This window comes from Vigna unguiculata, chromosome 11 (genome assembly GCF_004118075.2).
Source record: "Vigna unguiculata cultivar IT97K-499-35 chromosome 11, ASM411807v1, whole genome shotgun sequence".
NCBI lineage: Eukaryota > Viridiplantae > Streptophyta > Magnoliopsida > Fabales > Fabaceae > Vigna > Vigna unguiculata.
In genome coordinates, this window is record NC_040289.1 from 29,848,668 (window position 1) to 29,869,810 (window position 21,143).

The window sequence follows — 21,143 nt, forward strand, 5'->3', positions numbered from 1 at the left end:
ATCTAATTGTGAAGATGTTAAAGAGGGAACAAAATCTTCAAGAACAAGTCTTCCTATCAAGCATGTGATAGAAAAAAAGTAACAAAGGAAGTAAGTCGTCACACATTACAGCAAGAAAAAAAATAACCGGATTTAAAGAGTACATGTAATGTAATAAATAAAATTAGACAAGAAAGCCGATCAAACAAATAAATTTTGATAGAGTCTAAGTGATCAGATCAAATAAAGAATAATCAAAATGAGTAATATAAAAGTAAAAATCTACGATATACAATTCCTATACAAACAATTTGATTAATAAATAAATGTTGTTATCCAACAATCATTATCCAAAAAAACTCTACCAAATTGTACATGAAAAAAAATAAGAATTTTACAACTTAAGAATTCTACGTAAACTCTATAAAAAAGACTAAACATTGGACATAAACTTAATATAAAAGGAAGCTTACTGCATTTTAATGTCTTCTATTAAATAGGGTTGCACTTCACTCTTTATTTCCTACCCTCTGGATGACAACAGGATCAAGAAATCCATAAATATAAGCATTCTTCTTTTCAATACAGGGGTAATGCAAATACCTTAAACATTAAAAAAATAATATTAGAATAAATATTAAACTATTTTTAAGGTTAATGAAAGCATACTTACAGATTCCAAACACTTTAACTTCAGTGACAATTTTCTCATTAGTTATCAACAAAGTTGGTAGTTAAATATCAAAAAGATAGTTAAGTACTCTGAGCCTGTTTACATGCTTTTAACTATTTCAATCACAGAAGACATCCTCCGAATATTACCTGCAGCAGATCCAAGGGTCTTGTGAAAGTCTCTTAGGCATCTTCAGAGAATTCCATGTAAATAGAACAGACTCCTTGATACAAAGTCAACCTTTGTTGTGTCCTCTTTCCGCATGGCCAGTAAAATTAGGTCATGGTTTTCGATTGAATTATATACTCCAATATAAGAAATCAGATTCACATACATCCAGTTAAGAAAATGAGAAAAACTAACAGTTAAGGAAATATATTGATAAATGACAACAATAGAAAAACCAAAACTCAAAAACAATTGGCTCCTTTTGTTGTTTATGCTTGTGTTGTGTGGGACAATTTTCTTGGTGGATTTCTTTCATTTTGAATGCTACATTTGGTGAAGACATGAATCAAATTTATCAGTCTCTTATGAAAGTTTGAGAGATTGTGACATTTTTTTTATATATTTTACTTTATGTTTAATAAATATAATTTTATATTTATATATTAACTTAATAATATTACATTATCATATATATATATATATATATATATATATATATATATATTCTTATATATATTTTTATCTATATTCTTTTACACTAATTTTGTTTTATTTAAAGTTTAATTATATTTATTTATAATACATTATTTAAAAATAAAATTAATATAAATATATATGTATATATTAATATTTTATTTTACTTTTAAAATATATATTAAGAGAGAAAAAATTGAAAAATATATAAATTTAAAAAAAAAACCATTAAAAAATAAAAAAACAGTAAAACAAAAAAAATAAACTAAAGAAAAAAACATAGAAATAAAAAAATTAACCTTTAAATAAAATTAAAAAATATAATTTTTTAAGATTAATTATTACATAATAAAAAAATAAAAAATAAAATAAAAGATATATATAATTAATTAGTTAAATTAAATAAAATTATAGAAAAAAAATCATTTTAAAGTTATTTTTTGTTGAAACTTTTGTTAAAAAAAATGATATTATGTTAAGTTGAGCGTAGCTGCACAGAGTGAGAGAGACCAATCCGCTCCTCCTCACTTTCATCAAAGTACAAAACCTATACGGTGAACTGAGCACACCGCCGCTGACCAACCCATTGACGGCCACCGCCGCTGCCGCAGACCGCACCACTGCCGCTGCCGATTGACGGTCTTCCCCCACCATTCACGGTCCGCTGCCGCAGGCTCGCAACCACTCACGACCAGCGCCGCCACAGAACCGCAGTCTCGCAACGCAACCACTCACGGCTCTCGTTGTTTTCCTCCCAGCCATTGACGGCCACCGCACCGCAAGCCAGAGGAGCGCCACCACTCACGAGCTCACGCGACGCTGCGGTTGTTTCCTTTCCCGCCACCCATTTGACGCTGCGTCGCTGCCGTTTAACGTTTCCTCCCAGCCATTTGACGCCACCTCGCCACGCTACGCGACGCGAGGGAGATTGAGATCAGGTGAGGAGGCGCGCACGACGGTGCCCAGAGCGGCGGTTCCCACGCAGAGCAAGGAGGCGCGCCACGAACAGGTTCGTTTATTTATCCTGATTTTGCCCTAAGCTCCATTGAAACAATAATACTGAAACCAACGAAACGAAGAACAGTGAGAGAGAGGAATATGGAAGAATTAGTGAAGAAAGGTACTGTGACTTCACTAGCGTCCCTGTTCCCAGTAGAGGAGGCGCAGAAGGCGGCGAAGCGCGTCGAAGACGCCATTGCCGACAAGCGCAGCGAGCTCGATAGGGTACGAGATTTCGTCGCCGACAACAACAACCTCGTCAACCTTGTCCATAAACTGCCTGAAGAACTCTCCCACGACATCATGGTAACCAATAAAAAACCCCATTTCACGGGGCAATAATATATAATCCGAGATAACTTAGTATTTTTTATTTTTTTTTTACTTTTTCAATTTAGGAGGAAGAGTGAGTAAAAGCAGAAAACATTAGGTACTGTTTTTGGAGTTATCTTTAGAATTGATGTTTTATCTCGATAATTTGTTCAGTCTTTTAAGGCATGTTTTATTTGACATTTGATCGAGATAGAATTTTAGTTTTTTTTGAAGAATAACTAATAATCCTGAAATATTATATCTAGTTTAGTACTTATGGTTAATTTCACCCTTTTCGTGTTTCAACTTTTATATTTTTCTCTCATTAAACTATTTCAGTTATGGGGTTCTTAGGTTCCGTTTGGAAAAGCAGCGTTCTTCCCTGGTCGTTTGATTCATACCAATGAGTTCCTGGTATGCGTCTTACCCCTTTCGATTCCTTGATTGAATGTACGTTTTCTCTGTGGCGAAAGGTTTTGATTTGTTTTGGTTATTAGGTTCTTTTGGGAGAAGGGTATTATGCAGAGAGAACTTTGAAGCAAACTGTTGAGATTTTGCAGCGAAGAGGGAAGTCCTTGGATTCGCATGTTGATTCCCTTGAGGCTAATATCAAGGACCTTGAAGCAGAGGCTTCGTTTTTCAATGCCACAGCTTCTCAAGTAGCGGTGAGGGTTCACTTCTTTGTTTTGTTCTTCACTTTGATGATAAGTTGAATTTGATTTGTGTTTAGGCAATTTTGACGGTGACTTATGTATTCTGCTTTAGAAATAGGTTGTGGTTTGATTGTTATAACCATTTAGACCATGTTAGAATAAGTTTATGTGTAAGCACCTGCACTTGCAAGAGATGGAAGTAAGAATTTGCAATGAATTGAGCTTTTCTCATAACATATGGGATAGTTTCTCAAAAAAGTAGTGTATAGTTTTAGGTTATGAAAAAAACTTAATTCGTTTTACTTATTTTCTTCTCCTATAAGTGCTTATTTAAATGCTTCTATAATGAGTTCTTCCATGATAAGTGCTTCGTCAAGTTGTTTACCCAAACACATCATATGTTATGATATTAGAAGTTTACCTTTTTTCACTGAACCAATAATCCAAATTAGGGTGTTGTTAAACTCTGGGGAAGAGAGAAGCATTGAGCTGAAACCATGTATTTTTGAGACAGCACGAGTACTTTATTTATATTGAGAAAAAGGAATCTATACGAGAAGATTTGATATACTTTACTAACAAATATATGATACGAGAAAAAATAAAAATATTTCTAATAATACATGTATAATCTAGATATTCCTGATTACACAAGCTCTGCTCCTTATTTTTACACTTAGAACAATATTTCTGGTTATATAGGATCAGTTCCTTGTTTCTATAATTATAAGGTGTTTTATTATACCATCATACTATGCTTCAATTTTTTATGATATTCTCTGTGTTTGTATGCTTTTGTTAGCAGTTGGTATTAATATTTTGATGTTTGTATGAATTATTAATTGCTGTGGTGGTTTAATTTGGCACAGGAGGGTCTCGTGGAGATAAGGGAAGATTATGTGGAGGAAGATTCTAATGAAGGGGAATCCGAATCATGTATGTTCTAGCCTTACATATATATTTCTTTCCAATATTTAAGGTTGATATAAGATGATAGTTAAAGTTCATGATAAGTGGAAACTGGTAGAGAGAAGGCTGGAATGTCTGGATAAATTGAAGTCTTTTGTCTAAGATTTTATATTTTTATTAAGATTATACATATAACAGTAATTGCCATCCTCTGGGAAATCAAATTTCATTTTTGTTTTACTTTGACTTTTACATTCTACTACAATTTGTTGGCAGTAGCATTTATGATTTATTATTTTGATGGATATCCAGATATTTTGTTTGGATTTGCATGGAAGATTTGAAATTTTTTACCATTCTTCTTGAACTCTGTACTTATGTTTTCGATTTTATGATAAACAAATTGCAGAGCCACTTACAGTTCTTTTTCCATTTCACACACTTATGTCCAAGCTATTAGCTTTCAGATACTACTTATGCTTATTTAAATAGCTTTTATATTTGAAATCAGTCATGTATATTCTAATATAGTGTTGAGTACTACTCTCCTATGCTTTGTTTCGTTGTTTCTTTCACTTTCTGAGTACTAGTCAAAATATTTTTGGATTAAATCAGTTTTTTGTGTTTGTTTTACTTTTGTAGGAAGTAAACCTATATGTACACAATAACTGATAAATAATTAATTTGAAGTATAAATTGATATAGTAATTTCAAAAGTATCAACATATTCAAGTATGAGATGACATAGTTCTATAAATAAAATTATGCACTTGCAAATATAATTTTGTTTCAAATTGGACTGAATTAGTTTTCAAATTTATATTTGAAGTCTGATACAATCTGCATAATCACAGTTTTTCCTGCTCTTTTTTCTGAGCTTAACAGTTCCTGATGTTTAAGTGTTTTAGATCATGCCTATTCTGTTCCAACTTTATTTCGTTTTGGTATAGAGGTATGAACTAACCAATGACCATACTTGTAAATATGATGGCAATTTTGAAATAATTATTAATTGAAATGTTAATATTCTTTGCCAGGTAAACTGCAGCAAGATGCTCCTAATTTGGGAAATGCTGCACCTAATGATGGGGAATATGCTCGAATGCTGGCAATAATGGATGAACTTGAGAAAGAAGAGCTTGCTGCAGAAAGTGGCAATCAGAGTGATGAAAATGATGAAAGTACGGGTGATGTTGATGAGATGTCTTATCAAGGACATATTGATAACAATCTCCAAAATTCAAAAGTAATATTTTTATTACTTTGTTGAATTTTGTCTTAGAAATCTTGATAACAATAGACTTTGATAACTCATAACTCATTTTCTGTGACTGTTCAAACAGGATTTTCGTCAAAGGGCACCACTGGATCAGACTAATGATAAAATTAAAAGAGCTCAGCTTCCAGAAAAGCAACATCGTAGAGAAGATATAACTGATCAGTTAAATGTAAGATACCATCTTCCTGTATTGTAGTTCCAAATAAGCTCATGCTGGCATTTCTGCCATAACATGAAGATTTTATTAAAAAATAAAAAAACAAAACAAAAAAACATGAGGAGACCATACCAAATTCATGATAAAAATACATCTCAAACATAGGCAAGAAATACCTTTTATGAAAAAATTAAGTAAATACATAAATGGAAAAAAGTAAATCAATGCAACACCAGTAGAAAACTAAAGCTCAATAATCAGATTCCTCAGTTTATCATTAACTAACCTGTTCACCATCCACAAATGGCCTTGAAAACTTATTAAAGCATTTTAGAAATCCTTACTTTTGAAGATTTAGCATTAACTTTTTCTTAAAGTTTATTATGGTATGTAAACTCATCAGCTGAAGAATCATGCTTTCTCATTCTAATTTTAAAAATGCAGTTTGCTAGCCTGGGAGTGCAATCTGCTGTCAGAGGTTTGTCCTTAATAACTTGCATCTCATTTCCTTTGTGTCAGCTGTTTGGCCACCATTTTGAAATTAATTTTTCCATTGTTTCTGAACTATCAGAGAGGGAAAAACATGTAGAATCCATTTATCCTAGTGAAAAGATTCCTGTTGGTTCTAAAGAAAAACCAGCTCAATCAACTATGACTTCAAAAACTGAGGTATGATGCTCTTGTGATTAAGGCTCTGAAGGGCTCAAGGCTGTTATATTGTAGGATACTTAAGGTTTCATTTTAAAAGCTTTAATGAGAAAGCTATGGTTTAGAATAAATGAAGACTGAAATTTTGATATTTTAAATTTAGTCAACGTATGTTGGACTTAGAATAAGGTTGTATTTGGTGCTTTGAACAGTATTCTTAAACAGCTATTTAAAAATATTACAAAAAACTTGATGGAAAATTATGCAGATGCTTTTACCTTACAGTGATCCTTAATATGCATACAATTATTTCCTTTTCAGGTTCCATACCAAACTGCACAACCATCATTTGACAGTCGCAAGGTGTGTTTACACATCGTAGTTTTTGGACTCATTGGTCTTAATTCCATGTGTTTACACAACCAATAATTTTTTCTAATAAATATTTTCTGCAGGCTTTTCCTGGCTCTATTATAGAGCATGCTGAGAATATAGAAAGATCTTCAAGAGAACAAAGTTCTGCTTCATCACAGGTAGATTTAATTTTCTGATTATGTATATGAAAAGATTTTATAAGCATGGTGTTTATACATGATGTTTTGCAGTTTCATCATTAGCTTAAATGTATCTATGCTAATCACGAATTTGACCTCCACAGATTTCTGGTTCTCAATCTTCAAAACCAGTTTCCAGATTCAAAATGCAAAGAAGATAACTAAAAAGAGAAGGTTGGAATTTTTGTATTTGGCGATCTAATGGCGTAGCATCCACGATTCTAGGATGTGCTGCTTGAGGTCAAAAGTAGAAAGAGTAAAATGGGGATAAACTGATTTGACTTTTGAGTAATGAAAAATTAGGACCTTGTTTCATTCTCTTCTCACTTATTTTTTTTTTAAATTTTTTTTCTATAACATGTTTACAATTAAATTTTCATCTAAAATCTATTTAAGTTTCAAAATGGTTTCCAAGTGTTTTAAAGACCAAAATATAGAAACTGTTGGTGAGATGTTATTTCATCTTCTTTCTTCTGTTTTTTGTTCAATTCCTCAAGGGACCGTGTTTTTTTAGAAAGAAATATGTTTCTGAAGGAATTGATTCTCTAAAGTTCTTTAGGCACAGTTTATGAAGCAGATTTTTTTTTTAATCAGTAAAAGGAAAATGCTTTAATGTTCTTGGCAAAAAAGGGAAAAAGTGGAAGAAATATAGAATTTGACATTTTTATACAAAGATTATGGTTCAAATAGACTTTTATTAACTGATTTATCTTTCTTATTTTCACTTATGTCTAAAATTATGAATTCGATTTAATGTATTTGTTATTCCAATTATTATCATTGAAATATTCTGAAGCCTCTGTTCTATAAATTTGGTACATTATTCCTTAGAAACCATTTGCGTTTAAGAGGTCAGTAAGAATAAAAAATGTTCTTAATCCAGCTTTAATCAACAAGGAAAACCTTTAATTTTCCTACTTTGTGGTTACTATATATTATTATTAATATCGTTGTGTTTTCTTGAAAAATTATCTAGAGTAGCAAACATGGAAGTTTATTTTACTTTTTCATTAATCTTATTATTTAGTCAATGCAATTTACTTTTCTTAATGAAATTCATGTAGTTATTTTCTGAATAACTAATTGAGTTACTTTTAGTTTTAGCACATTCAGATACCATTTAAAAATTGAGATGGGTAATTAATAAGAAAATTTATAATGAAGGGTAAATGATGTTGGAGAATAAGCGATGTAGTGCATTATAGATTACAAAATTAAGAATTGCTATTGTAATAAGAACAACAATTAAATTGGGATTGTTTTCATTTCTCATCTCTCCTTTTTTTTCTTCTCTCTTTCTTTTCATCTTTATTTTTCTTCTCTTTTTCTATATTAACGTAAAATGTACTAATATTTATATTATATTTGTTTGAATTACCAATATATGTATCTTAAAATTACTAAATACATTAAAATCAGCAAATACCTTTTTATAAAACATTACCATGTATTTTTTTATGTAGAATAGAAATTAAATTATCTTACCCAAACTAAGAATTTAAAATTTAAAAAATAAATAAATAAGTTTATGAAAACATTTAAATCTAAATACTTACAAATTCAAATGCTTTAAATTATCTAAAATTTAAAAATTATTTACCCAAAAAATAACATAAAAGAGTAAAGGAAAATGTGAGCTATTGAATTTTCTTTTCCGTATTCATTTTAATATGTTAACGGAGGTTGGTGTTTTGCTCGTGCATATGAATAAAGACTTTATTCAGATAAGTACAATTCACTTCAGAAATCTCTAAACCTTGAGACATAGTTTGATATCTTTTAGTTATGAGAATATCTTTTAATAAGAAAAAATGTGTTCACTAATATATTAAAATGAATCAAGTAATACAAAAATGTCAAATTACTCCTATGAACACGGAGAAGAACACAAGAATATACAAATGTCAAGATTCATCAACTGTAAACGTTACAAAGTTTGGAACTCACCTAAACGAGCTACATTTAACATATTCAAGTTGTAAAAAGAAAATATTATACATTTTTACGTACAAAATTTTACACAATAACATGGAAGACCTTTCGCCATCCATAACAAGCATCTTCAACCATTAGGCATCTTCTTTTTCTTTTTGTAGTCAAGAAGCACTTTTTCTCTCTCAAGTGGAGTCGCTGATAATAACCATTTGCTAAAAGCAAGCTCTTCCATGCCCATAGACTGAGCAAGGAGCTTATATTGGGTTCTCTTCCTATCATCAATCAAACGAACTTTACTTTTTTCTGGTATTTTTCTTTGATGGTCCAAAGAGATGTTTGGTTTGACTAAGCTATCATTTGATGGGATGCTGGCATTTATTTTCCCTTGAATCCCAGGTCCAAAGTTGACAATGTCTTCATTGCGATGAGTATATACAATGCCTAGAGACAACAAATTTAAGGAGTTTGAAATAGTTACGTCATTAATTATCTTAAGAATCAATTATATGTATAATTGGTTATTGTTACAGTATTATAATTAGAATAAGTTTTGACTGAGTGAAAATGACTGTTAGTAACTGTCATTTCACCAATATCTTAACTGTTTTCTCGTTGACAATATCTTTATTATAGAAGAAAAGGAGTTTCCTAGTGGAGGAGATTAAAGATATGTGAAACATACCAAGGTCTTCAAGATCTTGTTTACTTGTTGCAGCCCCAGCAGACTTATGACATAATCTGGTTTCTGACTCTGATACCGATGAACCTCTTTGTTCTGACAGATTTACTTCTTCCAATTGTTCTGTTTCGCGTCCATGTTCTTTATGCAGTTCAATGATCTCACTGGTAAATAGCTTATCTGACAAATCTCGGAATAAATTGGAAATACCAAATAGCTCTCCTTGAAATTCTTTGCAGTCCTGCAAGGAAAAAAGTATTAATCATTAAGAATTATCTAAAAATTATATTAAGAAACAAATGAAAATCATAATACCAAAAATATATAATTTGGTACCTGGACGCCTTCAAAATATCGTTTTTCCATCTTTCCGGAGACAGCAATGTTGGAGAGCTGCTGCTTATACACCTGACGTGAGTAAACAAGTTCTTCAAGTGAACCAGCTGCAAGAAGACGGAACACCACGACATGCCGCTTCTGTCCAAATCGAAAGGACCTGTCCTGAGCCTGTAAGTCTTGAGCAGGGTTCCAGTTAGGGTCAAATATTACAACACGGTTTGCACTGACAAGGTTCAATCCAAGCCCACCAGCACGAGTTGATATCAGGAACACCTAGAATATAAACGAGCGTCCAATCACAAATTGGATTGGGAAAATGCTTAATCAACTATTAGGTTTGAGATATACTTGTTTGCTTGGACTTGAGTTGAAATCATCAACCAGGGATTGGCGTAAATTAGTAGGAGTGGACCCATCAAGTCTTGAGAAGCAGTAGCCTTTTCGAATAAGAAATTTCTCCAGTATGTCCAGCATCCTGGAAAAAGAAGCTCAAAAGTTAAACAACAGAAAAAAAAATATTTGTTTCAGAAGAAAACAAGGCATCCAGAGAGAAGTTACCCAATGCCAGCAAAATTCAGTGCTTTGGTTATCCAAAGACTGAAAGCCACCACTAGGGCATAAAGGCAATAAATAAGAGGAAGTAAAACAACTTGCATTGGAATCACCGTTGTACAAAATTCGTCTTAACTAAACAGGCAACCAGAAAATTATCAAACATGATCTGAAGGGTATATTACTCGTTCACCTTACTGAATAGCTAAACAAAAGAACTTTGTCGCCCTGTGAAAACCATGAGAACAATAGCTTCTCAAGCGCTCGCATTTTGCCACAATGTTTCACATCACTTAGACCCATGAAACTTTCATTTTGTGTTCTCCCACCCACTAAATCAATATCAGGGCCAAAGACAGCAGCAGCAAACTCTGCATCTTTACTTTGTTTCTCAGGGTCATCTTTGGGGTTTGGTTTGATGAGCTCAAGGTGATTGCTTATCTAGCAAAAAGATACATACACGAGTAAGATCAAAATAATGTAATGATGCATACTGATTACAATCATAAATAAGTTTTTTCATGAAAGAAACATTTAAATATAGTGTGAATTGTAAGGCCTTGTACAATTGTGCCTTAATCTCACAACAAAAGTATTTATGAAATTGACAATTAAAATAATAAATTCTTGGTTCACTGACAAGTTCATTCTCCTATAAAATCCTGAAACTCTCAGATAAATTAATTTCTCCTCAGAACATGTAGATCTCGTTCAATATAAGAATGTCAAAAATAGAGAATCCTGATAAAACAGCTCTACAATGGTCATCAACTACTTACCTATATGAAAAAGGTAAAAGAAGGAAAATATTTTTTATAATTATGCAATGTAACACAGTCCATGTAAGCCCAGCAGTATGGAGGTTTAAACAATGAACAACATCCACCATCGTGTAATGCTTGAGGTTTCACTTGCAAGATTTAAATTTATTGTAAACCATATCCTTCTAAAATTGAATATTCATTTCATATCTTAGTCATCATCAGATCATCTACTTTTATCTTTATAGATAACAAAAACATATTCTCTTACATTTAGAGTTGAATCATAATAAATGTTTTGCTACAATTACAAAGCAGACTCTCCTACAAATGAACTAAGCTGCAACAGATGTCCAGAGCAATGAACAAAGTTCTATTAATATATTTTGCAAGGTATAATAAAAAGTAGAGACAGAAATTTCATAAATCTGAATTCACCTGTTGGAGCTTGACAAGGCACGGAAGGACAAGGCAAAAGGGACATGAATCACAGCCATCTGGGTTATCTCTATGCAAGTAAGGCCAAATAACTCCATCTGGTACTATCCTCTTGCAACATTCAACTTGAGTGAGAGGGCTACCACAACTACATGGCAAGTTCTTATTTATAAGGCATTGAATATCAGGAAGCTGTAACATTCTCCTGTAAATACGTTTCTGCACATCACTCATTGCACAAAACACAATGTTATCTTCCTTACCCATCATAAGATGCCCGATGGTCTCTTCCTTTGTCCTTCTCAACATATATTTATGAAGAACTTCCACAAGGTGTTGTTTTCTCTTATTAGCAATTTGTACAAACCTATCAGGAGCAGTTGACCTCTGGCCATGCTTAAGGGGTTCATCATAGTAGTCACGAAAGTGTTCCCGTGTTCCAAGAGATCCGGGTGAAACCCAGTCGAAGAGATTGAACAGTTCCATTATCTTATTTTGCATTATAGTCCCAGTGAGACCATATCGTCTAAGGGTTTTAATTTGTAAACATGCTTTATAGAGTTTTGATTTCTCATTCTTAAGTCGATGAGCCTCATCGACAATCACAACATTCCATTTGACATCTGACAACAGACTTCCATGAATCCTGTATGTGTCAAAACTGGTAATAAGTATCTCTACTCCATTTGCTTCCAATTTATCAAATATCAAATCTCGGTTTGCACCATGATAAATAGAAACACTGAAGTTAGACCACTTAGAGAATTCGCTCTCCCAGTTGTGGATAACAGATGTTGGGCATATTATTAATGCAGGGTCTCTTTTCTCTAGCTGGTTTTCATTTAGGGTAGAATGTTCTTTACCAAAGACAGCAGCAAGAAATGCTATTGCTTGGATGGTCTTCCCTAGACCCCTGTTTCAAATTTCAAATCTCAAAAATGAACTTCAACATAGTAATTACTTATAGCTAAAATTGTGATGAAATGAAATAAATTAACAAAAACAGAAATATAAAATATCAACAGATAATGTAGACAAAAAAAAGAGAACTCCACCAGAAGATGCAGCTTGCAGTGCTACAATTTTCTCAATGAATAACTCAATAGAGATATGAATGTGAAGTTTTAAACTGCTGAAAAGGCCTAAGAAACAAAACAGAAAACTTTCTCACTATTAAAATGCCATCAAATTTTTAAAAGAAGCAGTTGATCCAAAATGGAACATTTCACTTAAAATAAAACAAAAATAAAACTTTAGGGGTTTAATGACAAAGCACTGCGTGCCAGGGGGTAAAAAGATTTTACGCAAATAGTATGTACCATGGTTAGTAGGACAGGGTTCTGTTCCATTTGGGTATTTGGGGGTTGGGGAGGAGGGGTCCCTGTACACTAGAATTTTCAAAATTGGAAAAAAATAAAAGTCATGTGCTTGAGATTGAGAATTACAGAACATACTAATTTGTTGCAGATACATACAACTTCATATATCCGAAATATACACATGTATACGTGATTGTTCTAGAAGGCATAAAGACACCGCAAGCCAAGAGGGGCCAGAGAGCAAAGGGAAGAGGATATAATTTGCAACTCACATGTCATCTCCAAGCATGCCTCCATGATTGTTCTTGTACAAACCATGCAAAAACCGCACACCCTCTCTTTGATGCTCTAGCAGTCTACAGTTTATAGATGCAGGAACCTGAAACAGCAAATAACAGCTCACAACAACATTCAGTCCTGTTTTTCAGCACTTAAACCATCTATAAAAGTTCCAAATCATTCCATATAGAACCTAAACTTATGTTAATGGAGCATTGTGCTAACCACACAATAATTCCTATAAAAACTACATCGTTCAATAAATTCACAACCATTGTGCAATTTATTAATGAATATCATTTAATTTTTCATTTTCAAATGATATCTAATTTTCCTGTCCATAATGAAATCAATGACCAATGAGTCATTGGTCCAAGTGGTACTATACTGAGCCATCAACTTAAGCATGGTCCCTAATCAAATGAGAAGGCTTTACCAAAGATGACGAGTCAGGTTCTCCAACGTAAGTCAGTGGATACTTCCTATCAATATCAAGTTATCTTAAGAAAATGCAATCATTATGTTGACAATAACTAGAGCAAGAAAAAAACAGGCATTCACATTCACACAATCGTAAATCGACACCACTGAACGAAGATCAGACGGTTGATATGAGTAGCAGATCTTCATCCAAAGGTTAATTCCGAACTCACTGAATCTAACTACAGAGCAAGAGAAATTAACGACCTGAACTACAGGAAATTCTCCATGCGAAGACAGGAGGAGAGGCTCAAAGGGTCCAGTGTGGTCAAATTGAAACTGTGGTAATTTAACTGAAGCGAATTTTGGTCTCTCTATCTCAGGTTCTTCTTCTTCTTCTAGTAGCTCCTCTTTTTTTTCTTCTTGTTGTAGGGTTTTGGAGTGTATTGGGGATAGTGAGTCGTTAAGGCGGCGAAGCTGGTCGGAAAGAGATGATTTTGGAGGTTTTCTGTGGATTGGGAAGAGGGAATCGTAGTCACGAAGAATTGAATTGCTCTGTGTTTGGGTAATTGTAGAAGAGGAAGAGGGTTTTTGGGTCGAACAAGGTTGCAGAGTTTCCTTCAGAGCCTGCAGTGACATTGATTCGTTGTTTTGTTCCTGATTCTGTTCCTGCGTCTGCGCACCGTTTTGAATTTTGATCACAAAACCTTCGTTTTTCAGAACCGCGATTGTTAACCGCCAAACTCATTTTTCATCCCAATTTCGATTTTCTGGTACCGTTTTTATCCCACTTGCTATGGTATTTTCCATTTTTGCTAGAAATAGATTTATTTTCTAAAATAATTATTTTAGCATTTTTAAGTGAGACAATATAATCATTTTGTGATTGTTTTTTTTTTTCCTTTTTGTTTCATTTCACTCTTCAATATATTTAAAAAAAAAACATTTGTTTCATGAAGAAAATTATTTTCACATTCTTCTCAACTTTCATTCGGTTGTTATAATTGTAAGTTCTTTACTCTAATATATTCAATTTGTTCTCCTTACTATAATTAATAAAGCCACACCTTTATATATAGGTCAAGCCATATAACTTAAAATCTTGGATAATGTGTTCTTCTCCACTTTGGTTAATTAGCAAACTTTAGGCCTTAACCTATATTGTTTGCAGTTGTGTTGGCTCCCCAACCACTTTAAAAACAAAGCTAGTGTATTCCCAATTAAGTGGGATTAAATCTAATATTGCGGGACATCATTGTAGATTGGCAAGTCTTGAACGGGTGGACAAACAAACTATTTGGGTCAAACTACTCCATTTTTTACTCTTAAGATTTATTTTATTAAATCTAATTTTTGTTTTAATATATATTTGAGAACTTTTTTCATATTAGATTTCCATTTATTTAATATGGACTTTAAATTTTAAAAAATCTAAATTTTCAATCCAAATTCTATAATCGAAGGTAAATAAAAAAAATACACTTCATTTACTTTTCTACTATGTAACTCACTAATAAATTTCAATATTATATATCCTAATTTATGATGAAAAAGGAAATCTGTCTCGTTTATCACATCTCTGTAGATTTATTTTGATGTGAATCCAACTTCACAGCACTGAGGTAGCAACAGCCAAAATGGTGGCATCGAGGCAACAAAATTTCCATAGCACTTAGGCACCTACAATCATAATAGTTGCATCTACATCTTCTCAAAAGAGAATGAATGTTTCTGTTGTTCTTCCTTTATATATAGATTATATTCTTATAGCCAATTAATATAAAAATGAATTGATAGATCTAAATAAGCTTAGAGTATGAAATGAAAGATCATGGTATTATGAGGCAAATACTAAGAATAGAGATACAAAGGGATCAAACTATTAGAATAATGTGTCTATCTTAGCAGGGATACTTGCAAAAGATGGTTGAGAGGTTTAGGATGCATGAATCTAAACCCATGGGAACACCTTTAGGACATCATACAAAGCTCTCAATTACCCAAGCTTCTAATATAGAGGAAGGTAATAGGGAGAGAAGACTCCTCTGTATGCTAATGGAGTAGGAAGCACCATATATGGGATGGTCTACAATAGAACAAATTTGGCACATGTTGTTAGTGTGATTAATAGATTCATAGCAAATCATGGACATACTAATTAGGAGGCTTCGAAATGGGTGTTGAGATATCTTAATAGAACAATATTGTTTGATAAAGTGTATATGAGATCTACCTATAATAAAGTTGGTAAAAAGGGAGTTTCTAGATGTTGATTATGCATGGAATATTGATATCAAAAAGTGACTTTAAGGGTATTTTTTTATGTTGTTAAGAACCACAGCTTGTTGGAAATCTAGTTTGCAATCAGTGATGGTTTCATCTACTACCCTAAGAAAGTATATTGCACTTACAAAGGGGTTTGATGGACCTTGGAGCACGAAAGTGGAGAGAAGAAAGTCCATGATTGCAGCAGAAATGGAGTTGGAATGGAGGAGTGGGCTCAAGTTTTGAGGCTCTTGAAGCAATGAAGGCAATATGCAGAGGAAACCTAGAAGAGAATTCTATTTTAGGGAAGGAGGCTAGAAGAGTTCTTGGTAGAAACTAGTCTAGCAGAGTGACTCTAGAGGCAATAGGTGGAGTATTCTCAACACTTAATCTATTACCAATCCAAAGTAACCAAATACAAGAATAGGAAGCTCTCATTTATAGTAGAGAGCCTTCCTTAATGCAATGAAAATGAGAAAGGAAATGAAAATGAGCATGTGGGCCATGGATTGGGCCTTGAGCATGATTTGGGCCTAGGCGTTTGCCCAAGCTATAAGCCTTGGGGTGGATGCATCAGGGTTGAACGAAGTGCTATGGTTGAAAGGAATGATGAGTGAATTGGGTATTGTGTAGGATTGTGTGACTATTTACCGTGATAGTCAAAGTGTTATTCATCTAGTTAATTATAAAATCTACCATGAGATAGAAAAACACATTGATGTTAGACTTTACTTCAAGAGAGACGTTGTTGAGTTTAGGAGGTCAAAATTGGGAAGACAGCCTCATAGTAGAATCTATGTGTTTACAAAATCCTTGCCATGATCGAGGTTCAAAAGTGCTTAAAGTGGATTGATTTTTCATTTGAGAATAAAGAATAAAGGAAGATGATGTTGGGAGCTCTTCCATGATTTGGAGTTAAGCTGGAAAATTGTGATGATTGACTCTATTCAATAGAGGATCTACTAAAGAACTTAGTTAGACAATGCCATCTTATGATAGAAGGGAGCAAAAAATTGTCTACTAAAGATAGTCTAGTCAATCTAGTGCAAGCATTTGTTGTTGTTTAGACTTGGATGCTTAATGTTGTTTGTTATTCCGTTAGCTAGGTTCAATACATAAAGACCATTATGTGCATATATGAAAATTTGTATCTTATTACACTTTTTATTTATAGAATCATGTTTTCTTTCAATCAAAGAATAAAACCTTAGGTAGACTTTTAAGGTTCCAAATAAACATGAGGCATTAAGGTTCCAAATCAATATTAGATGATAAACAATTAGTTGTACTTAAACAATACATTGTAGTTAAACTAGACATACTTTGATTTGAACCTTTATATTTATATTATTTAATATTATATTTCATATTATCTTATGTTATCTTCTCAATATTTATGATGAAAGAGTATATTTGAAAATGTACAAACAAAATGTTGAATTAAAAAGACTATAAATGTCTACATTTTGAGAAGAAGAAACATGAAGAAAACACTACAAGAAATTTTATTATTATTTACGAAAATTGACTCATTGGTAAATTTAAATTTATCAACAACTTTTAGAATTTAAATTATTGACGAATATCTTCGTCGGTAATGCATCTATTAGTAAAATTCGTCAATAAGATCTCTCGGTAATTTAGAATTTGTATTACAGACATGTATTTTTGCTAGTAACTTGTTTGACTATCAATTTCGTTTGTAAATTTTGTCAATAACTTATAACTCCTATTATTGAAAAATTTGTTCGTTGATTAGTCTATTGATAAACTGAGCATAAAAATTATTGCTAAGTCTGATGATATTTTATATATATCAAAATATGAGTGAAAAGAAGAAGATAAGAATAAGAGAAGGAGGATGAGGAGGAGGATGAGGAGGATGATAAGTTGGAGTTAGTGGCGATGAAGATTGTGGAAGCATGACAACGACATGCCATGGAGGAGCAGAGGTAGTGACGATTGGAGCTAGAGGAGAAGGAGGATGAGTCGGAGGCAACATCAATGGCGATGGACACGACAACAACGATAGTGGCAGTGGAAGCACAATGAGGAGGAGGGAGGAAGAAGAAGAAGAAAAAGGAAAAAGAAAAGGAAGAGAAGAGGGAAGAAGAAGAAGAACCCAATACAATTTTACCGATTACCAAAATTTGTCAATAACTATCAGTGAATATTTATTTTATTGATAAATTTGTAGTCGTTGATAATATGTCACTAAATTTTAATTATCAATTTTTGTTCTTATGCAAAGTCAAAGATAACATATCAACTATAATAAAATAAAATAAATAGATTATACTATCTTCTCTATAGTCATAAAAACACATATAATACCAATTAATAAATATCGTTGACAATTACTTTTTTAAGGCTTTATATATATATATATATATATATATATATATAACGATAAAAAGTTATAAAAAAGATTAAAGCTTAATTTTTTTTTGGAAGATTTGGAATGATTATTTATTTAGAAAAATATATTAAGAAAATATTTTAGAGAAATAAGTAAAAATAATACTTAAATATTTGATCAAAGGTAAATGAGAATACTAGTTCTCCGGTATAAAATATAGTAAAAGTTTCCAATAGTTTTAATCAATAAGATGAATTAATATAATATGAATGATCTTTCTTTCTTAATTTTTTTATCTCTTCATAAGTTCCTTTAAAGTAAAAAGAAAGTGTTTAAGAAAAGAAGTTGTTGAAAACATAACTAATCCTTTTTGTCCTTTTTTTCCTCTAATATTTTCTTAAATTTTGAAGAAACAAACCGTATTTATATTAAAATTTAAAAACTAAATGAAAATTAAATCATAAAACCTTTATGTACGGACGGAGCAAGTAAGATTGAACTTATAACAACTTCTTTACAACTTATTTTATCTTATCTTATGAAATAAATACTTATGTAAATGTGTGAGGAAACTTTAAAATAATATATCCATAACTGTTTTATTTAATTTTTTAATAAACATTTTATAATAATTCATAAAAACAACTTACAAATTGCAAAAATATTGTTTAAACTAATTCATTATCAATTGTTGAAACAATTTCTATATCTGCATAATAAAGACGTTTTCAATACATAATAAATTGAATCATTTGCATAAAGACTCCCTAAATATAACTCACGAAACTGCTATCTATCCTTGAGTTTTGGACCGATTAGTATTTTTCAATCTAGAGAAATAATGAAGATGAGAGAAAAAAGAATATAAAATATATAAAAAAAAACACTCCTTTCACTGTTTTCTTAAATTTTTTAATTAATAAAAACGTTCATTTAATTTTTTAAAGTCTAACACGGTTATTTGTGTTTTAAAAATTATTAAATGTTAGAAAATTCTAAAAATATAAATTGTTTATCACTTTATTCTCATCATAATATATTTCTGCATAATAGTAACACATGGTTATTTAATGTCATTAAAATCCGTGAATTTGACCATTAATTTGGATATTAAAAAGATAATAAATTATTAATAAAAGTTTCACTTCAAACCAAATTTTATTTTAATATTTGAATTCAAGTTTAAACATTTCATCCTTTTTATTATATCATCTATCATTCTCCTTTTCTCTCTCAATTCAATCCCTAAAGGTAACTCTCTCACCTTAATAAGAGATTCAAAGGTCAAATAAATAACCCCAATTATTTTTCTCTTTTTTCTCCTTTTTTTTTTCATTATATTATTTATCTTTATTCTCATACGTCTTCTTCAAAATGAGTTGTATATTAATCATAATAATAAAAAATAAAAAAAAAGTGTGTATATTACCGTTGTATCTCTTGCATGTCGCCAAGTGTATACGTAGCACTGCATGCTCCAAATCAACCACACAACACAAACTCTCAAAACGTTCACTTTCTCTCAACACACTCTCTTCTCTTCTTTCTATATAATGCCAGCAAATACCTTACACATCAAAGCATTTTCCTTGCTCTAATCCCCAACGGTTATCTCTTCTCTTCTCAATCCCAATCCCCCACTATATATATACATATATTATCACAATATATATCACCTTTCACTCTCTCTCTCTCAGTTCATAATCTTTTTCAGACATCATTTGAAATGGCGTTTCTGGGTCTTTTGTTTTCGATGATTCCTACGCTGCTTCTTCTTGCGTCATCATCACCTAGGTTTCAAGCTGAGGCAAGACAGTATGATGTCGGTGGAAGAGATGGGTGGGTGGCGAAGCCTTCTGAAGACTACAACCACTGGGCTCAGAGGAACAGATTTCAAGTCAACGACACTCTCCGTGAGTCCAATCTTTCTCACCATTTTCATTTTCTCTCTTTTTTTGGAAAACAATATTGATTTTTTTTCAGGATTTTCTCTCTGTTCATAGTTCTGTCATCAGAGTTTCTAGTGATCTGTTTTTTCTGAACCTTGATAAGCAGATTCACTAGAAAACTTTCAAATCTGAGTCATTTGATCTTCATCTTATGTAAAGAAACAGAAAACCTGGTTTTTAATTCTGTTTCAATCATGGTCATGGCCAAAAAGAATCTGTTAAGGTTGTGTTGTTTTAGTACAACATTGATTTTCACTGTTTTTTGCTTTGAAATGTTGCATGCGTGAAGATTTCAAGTACAACAAAGGCATAGATTCAGTTGTGGTGGTGAAGAAGGAGGATTTCGATTCATGTAACATCAACAACCCCATTCAGAAAATGGACGATGGTGATTCAATTTTCCCACTTTCTCATTCGGGTCTCTTTTACTTCGTAAGTGGCAACCTTGACAACTGCAAAATCGGTCAAAAACTCATTGTTCTTGTCATGGCGGTGAGACAACCTCATCCTGTGACTGCGCCGCCGCCGACAACCACCCTGCCGCCGCAGACTGTTCCGGCAACGGGGTTGACCTCTCCGGCGCCGCCTCCGTCGGAGAAATCGGGCTCGGGGAGGGTTGGTGTGGGTTTTGGAGTTTTGGTTGGTTTTGTGTTGGGTGGGTTTATAGGGTTGGCTTAGTGTGTTGGTGTGGCCAATGGGTGAGACTTGTGGTTTGAACTAATGGTCAAAAATAATTATTGTTTCAACATGATTTCTACTTTGTGTGGGTGTTTTGTTTTATCTGATTTCATCATTTTTTTTTCTTTTTTTCTTAGAATTATTGGATTCTACTTTTTTTTTTCATGTAATGTGGTGGAATGATGATCCATAACTCATAAAATTTCATAGACCATGTATTTGTAATTTACATATGTAATTTTTTTTCACCTTTTTCTCTATTTATTGAGTGGTTAATAAAAAGTTGTTTAACAGTTTCAAGTGTTTTTTATTTATTTATTTACATCAATTTATGAGCACTCTTTTAACCGATTTAGACATGTTTT

General features: G+C 32.2%; 3 protein-coding genes across 4 annotated transcripts; 2 read left to right on the forward strand and 1 right to left on the reverse strand.

The window, feature by feature from the left end:
- The first annotated feature begins 2,186 nt into the window (after positions 1–2,186).
- Positions 2,187–7,186, forward strand: LOC114168363 (RNA polymerase II subunit 5-mediating protein homolog). 2 transcript variants are annotated; one of them, XM_028053146.1, is made up of 12 exons: positions 2,187–2,303; positions 2,379–2,599; positions 2,960–3,019; positions 3,103–3,270; positions 4,128–4,194; positions 5,205–5,413; positions 5,511–5,615; positions 6,048–6,081; positions 6,175–6,272; positions 6,573–6,614; positions 6,707–6,784; positions 6,910–7,186. In XM_028053146.1, the coding sequence occupies exons 2-12, from the start codon at positions 2,393–2,395 to the stop codon at positions 6,964–6,966; spliced, it is 1,125 nt and encodes a 374-aa protein (XP_027908947.1). In that variant the 5' UTR covers positions 2,187–2,303; positions 2,379–2,392; the 3' UTR covers positions 6,967–7,186. The 2 variants fall into 2 exon arrangements, with proteins under 2 accessions (XP_027908947.1, XP_027908948.1); XM_028053147.1 differs by having other exon boundaries at positions 2,220–2,303; positions 2,451–2,599.
- A 1,501-nt stretch (positions 7,187–8,687) lies between these two features.
- Positions 8,688–14,302, reverse strand: LOC114169973 (switch 2). Its single transcript, XM_028055398.1, has 8 exons — positions 13,795–14,302; positions 13,101–13,207; positions 11,510–12,422; positions 10,504–10,751; positions 10,107–10,233; positions 9,756–10,031; positions 9,423–9,660; positions 8,688–9,181 (listed from the first exon to the last, which is right to left on the reverse strand). Exons 1-8 carry the CDS (start codon positions 14,164–14,166, stop codon positions 8,868–8,870), a joined length of 2,595 nt encoding a protein of 864 aa, XP_027911199.1. The 5' UTR covers positions 14,167–14,302; the 3' UTR covers positions 8,688–8,867.
- Positions 14,303–19,650: 5,348 nt separating this feature from the next.
- Positions 19,651–21,076, forward strand: LOC114168790 (early nodulin-like protein 2). Its single transcript, XM_028053737.1, has 2 exons — positions 19,651–20,064; positions 20,390–21,076. The coding sequence occupies exons 1-2, from the start codon at positions 19,878–19,880 to the stop codon at positions 20,776–20,778; spliced, it is 576 nt and encodes a 191-aa protein (XP_027909538.1). The 5' UTR covers positions 19,651–19,877; the 3' UTR covers positions 20,779–21,076.
- Positions 21,077–21,143: the final 67 nt, after the last annotated feature.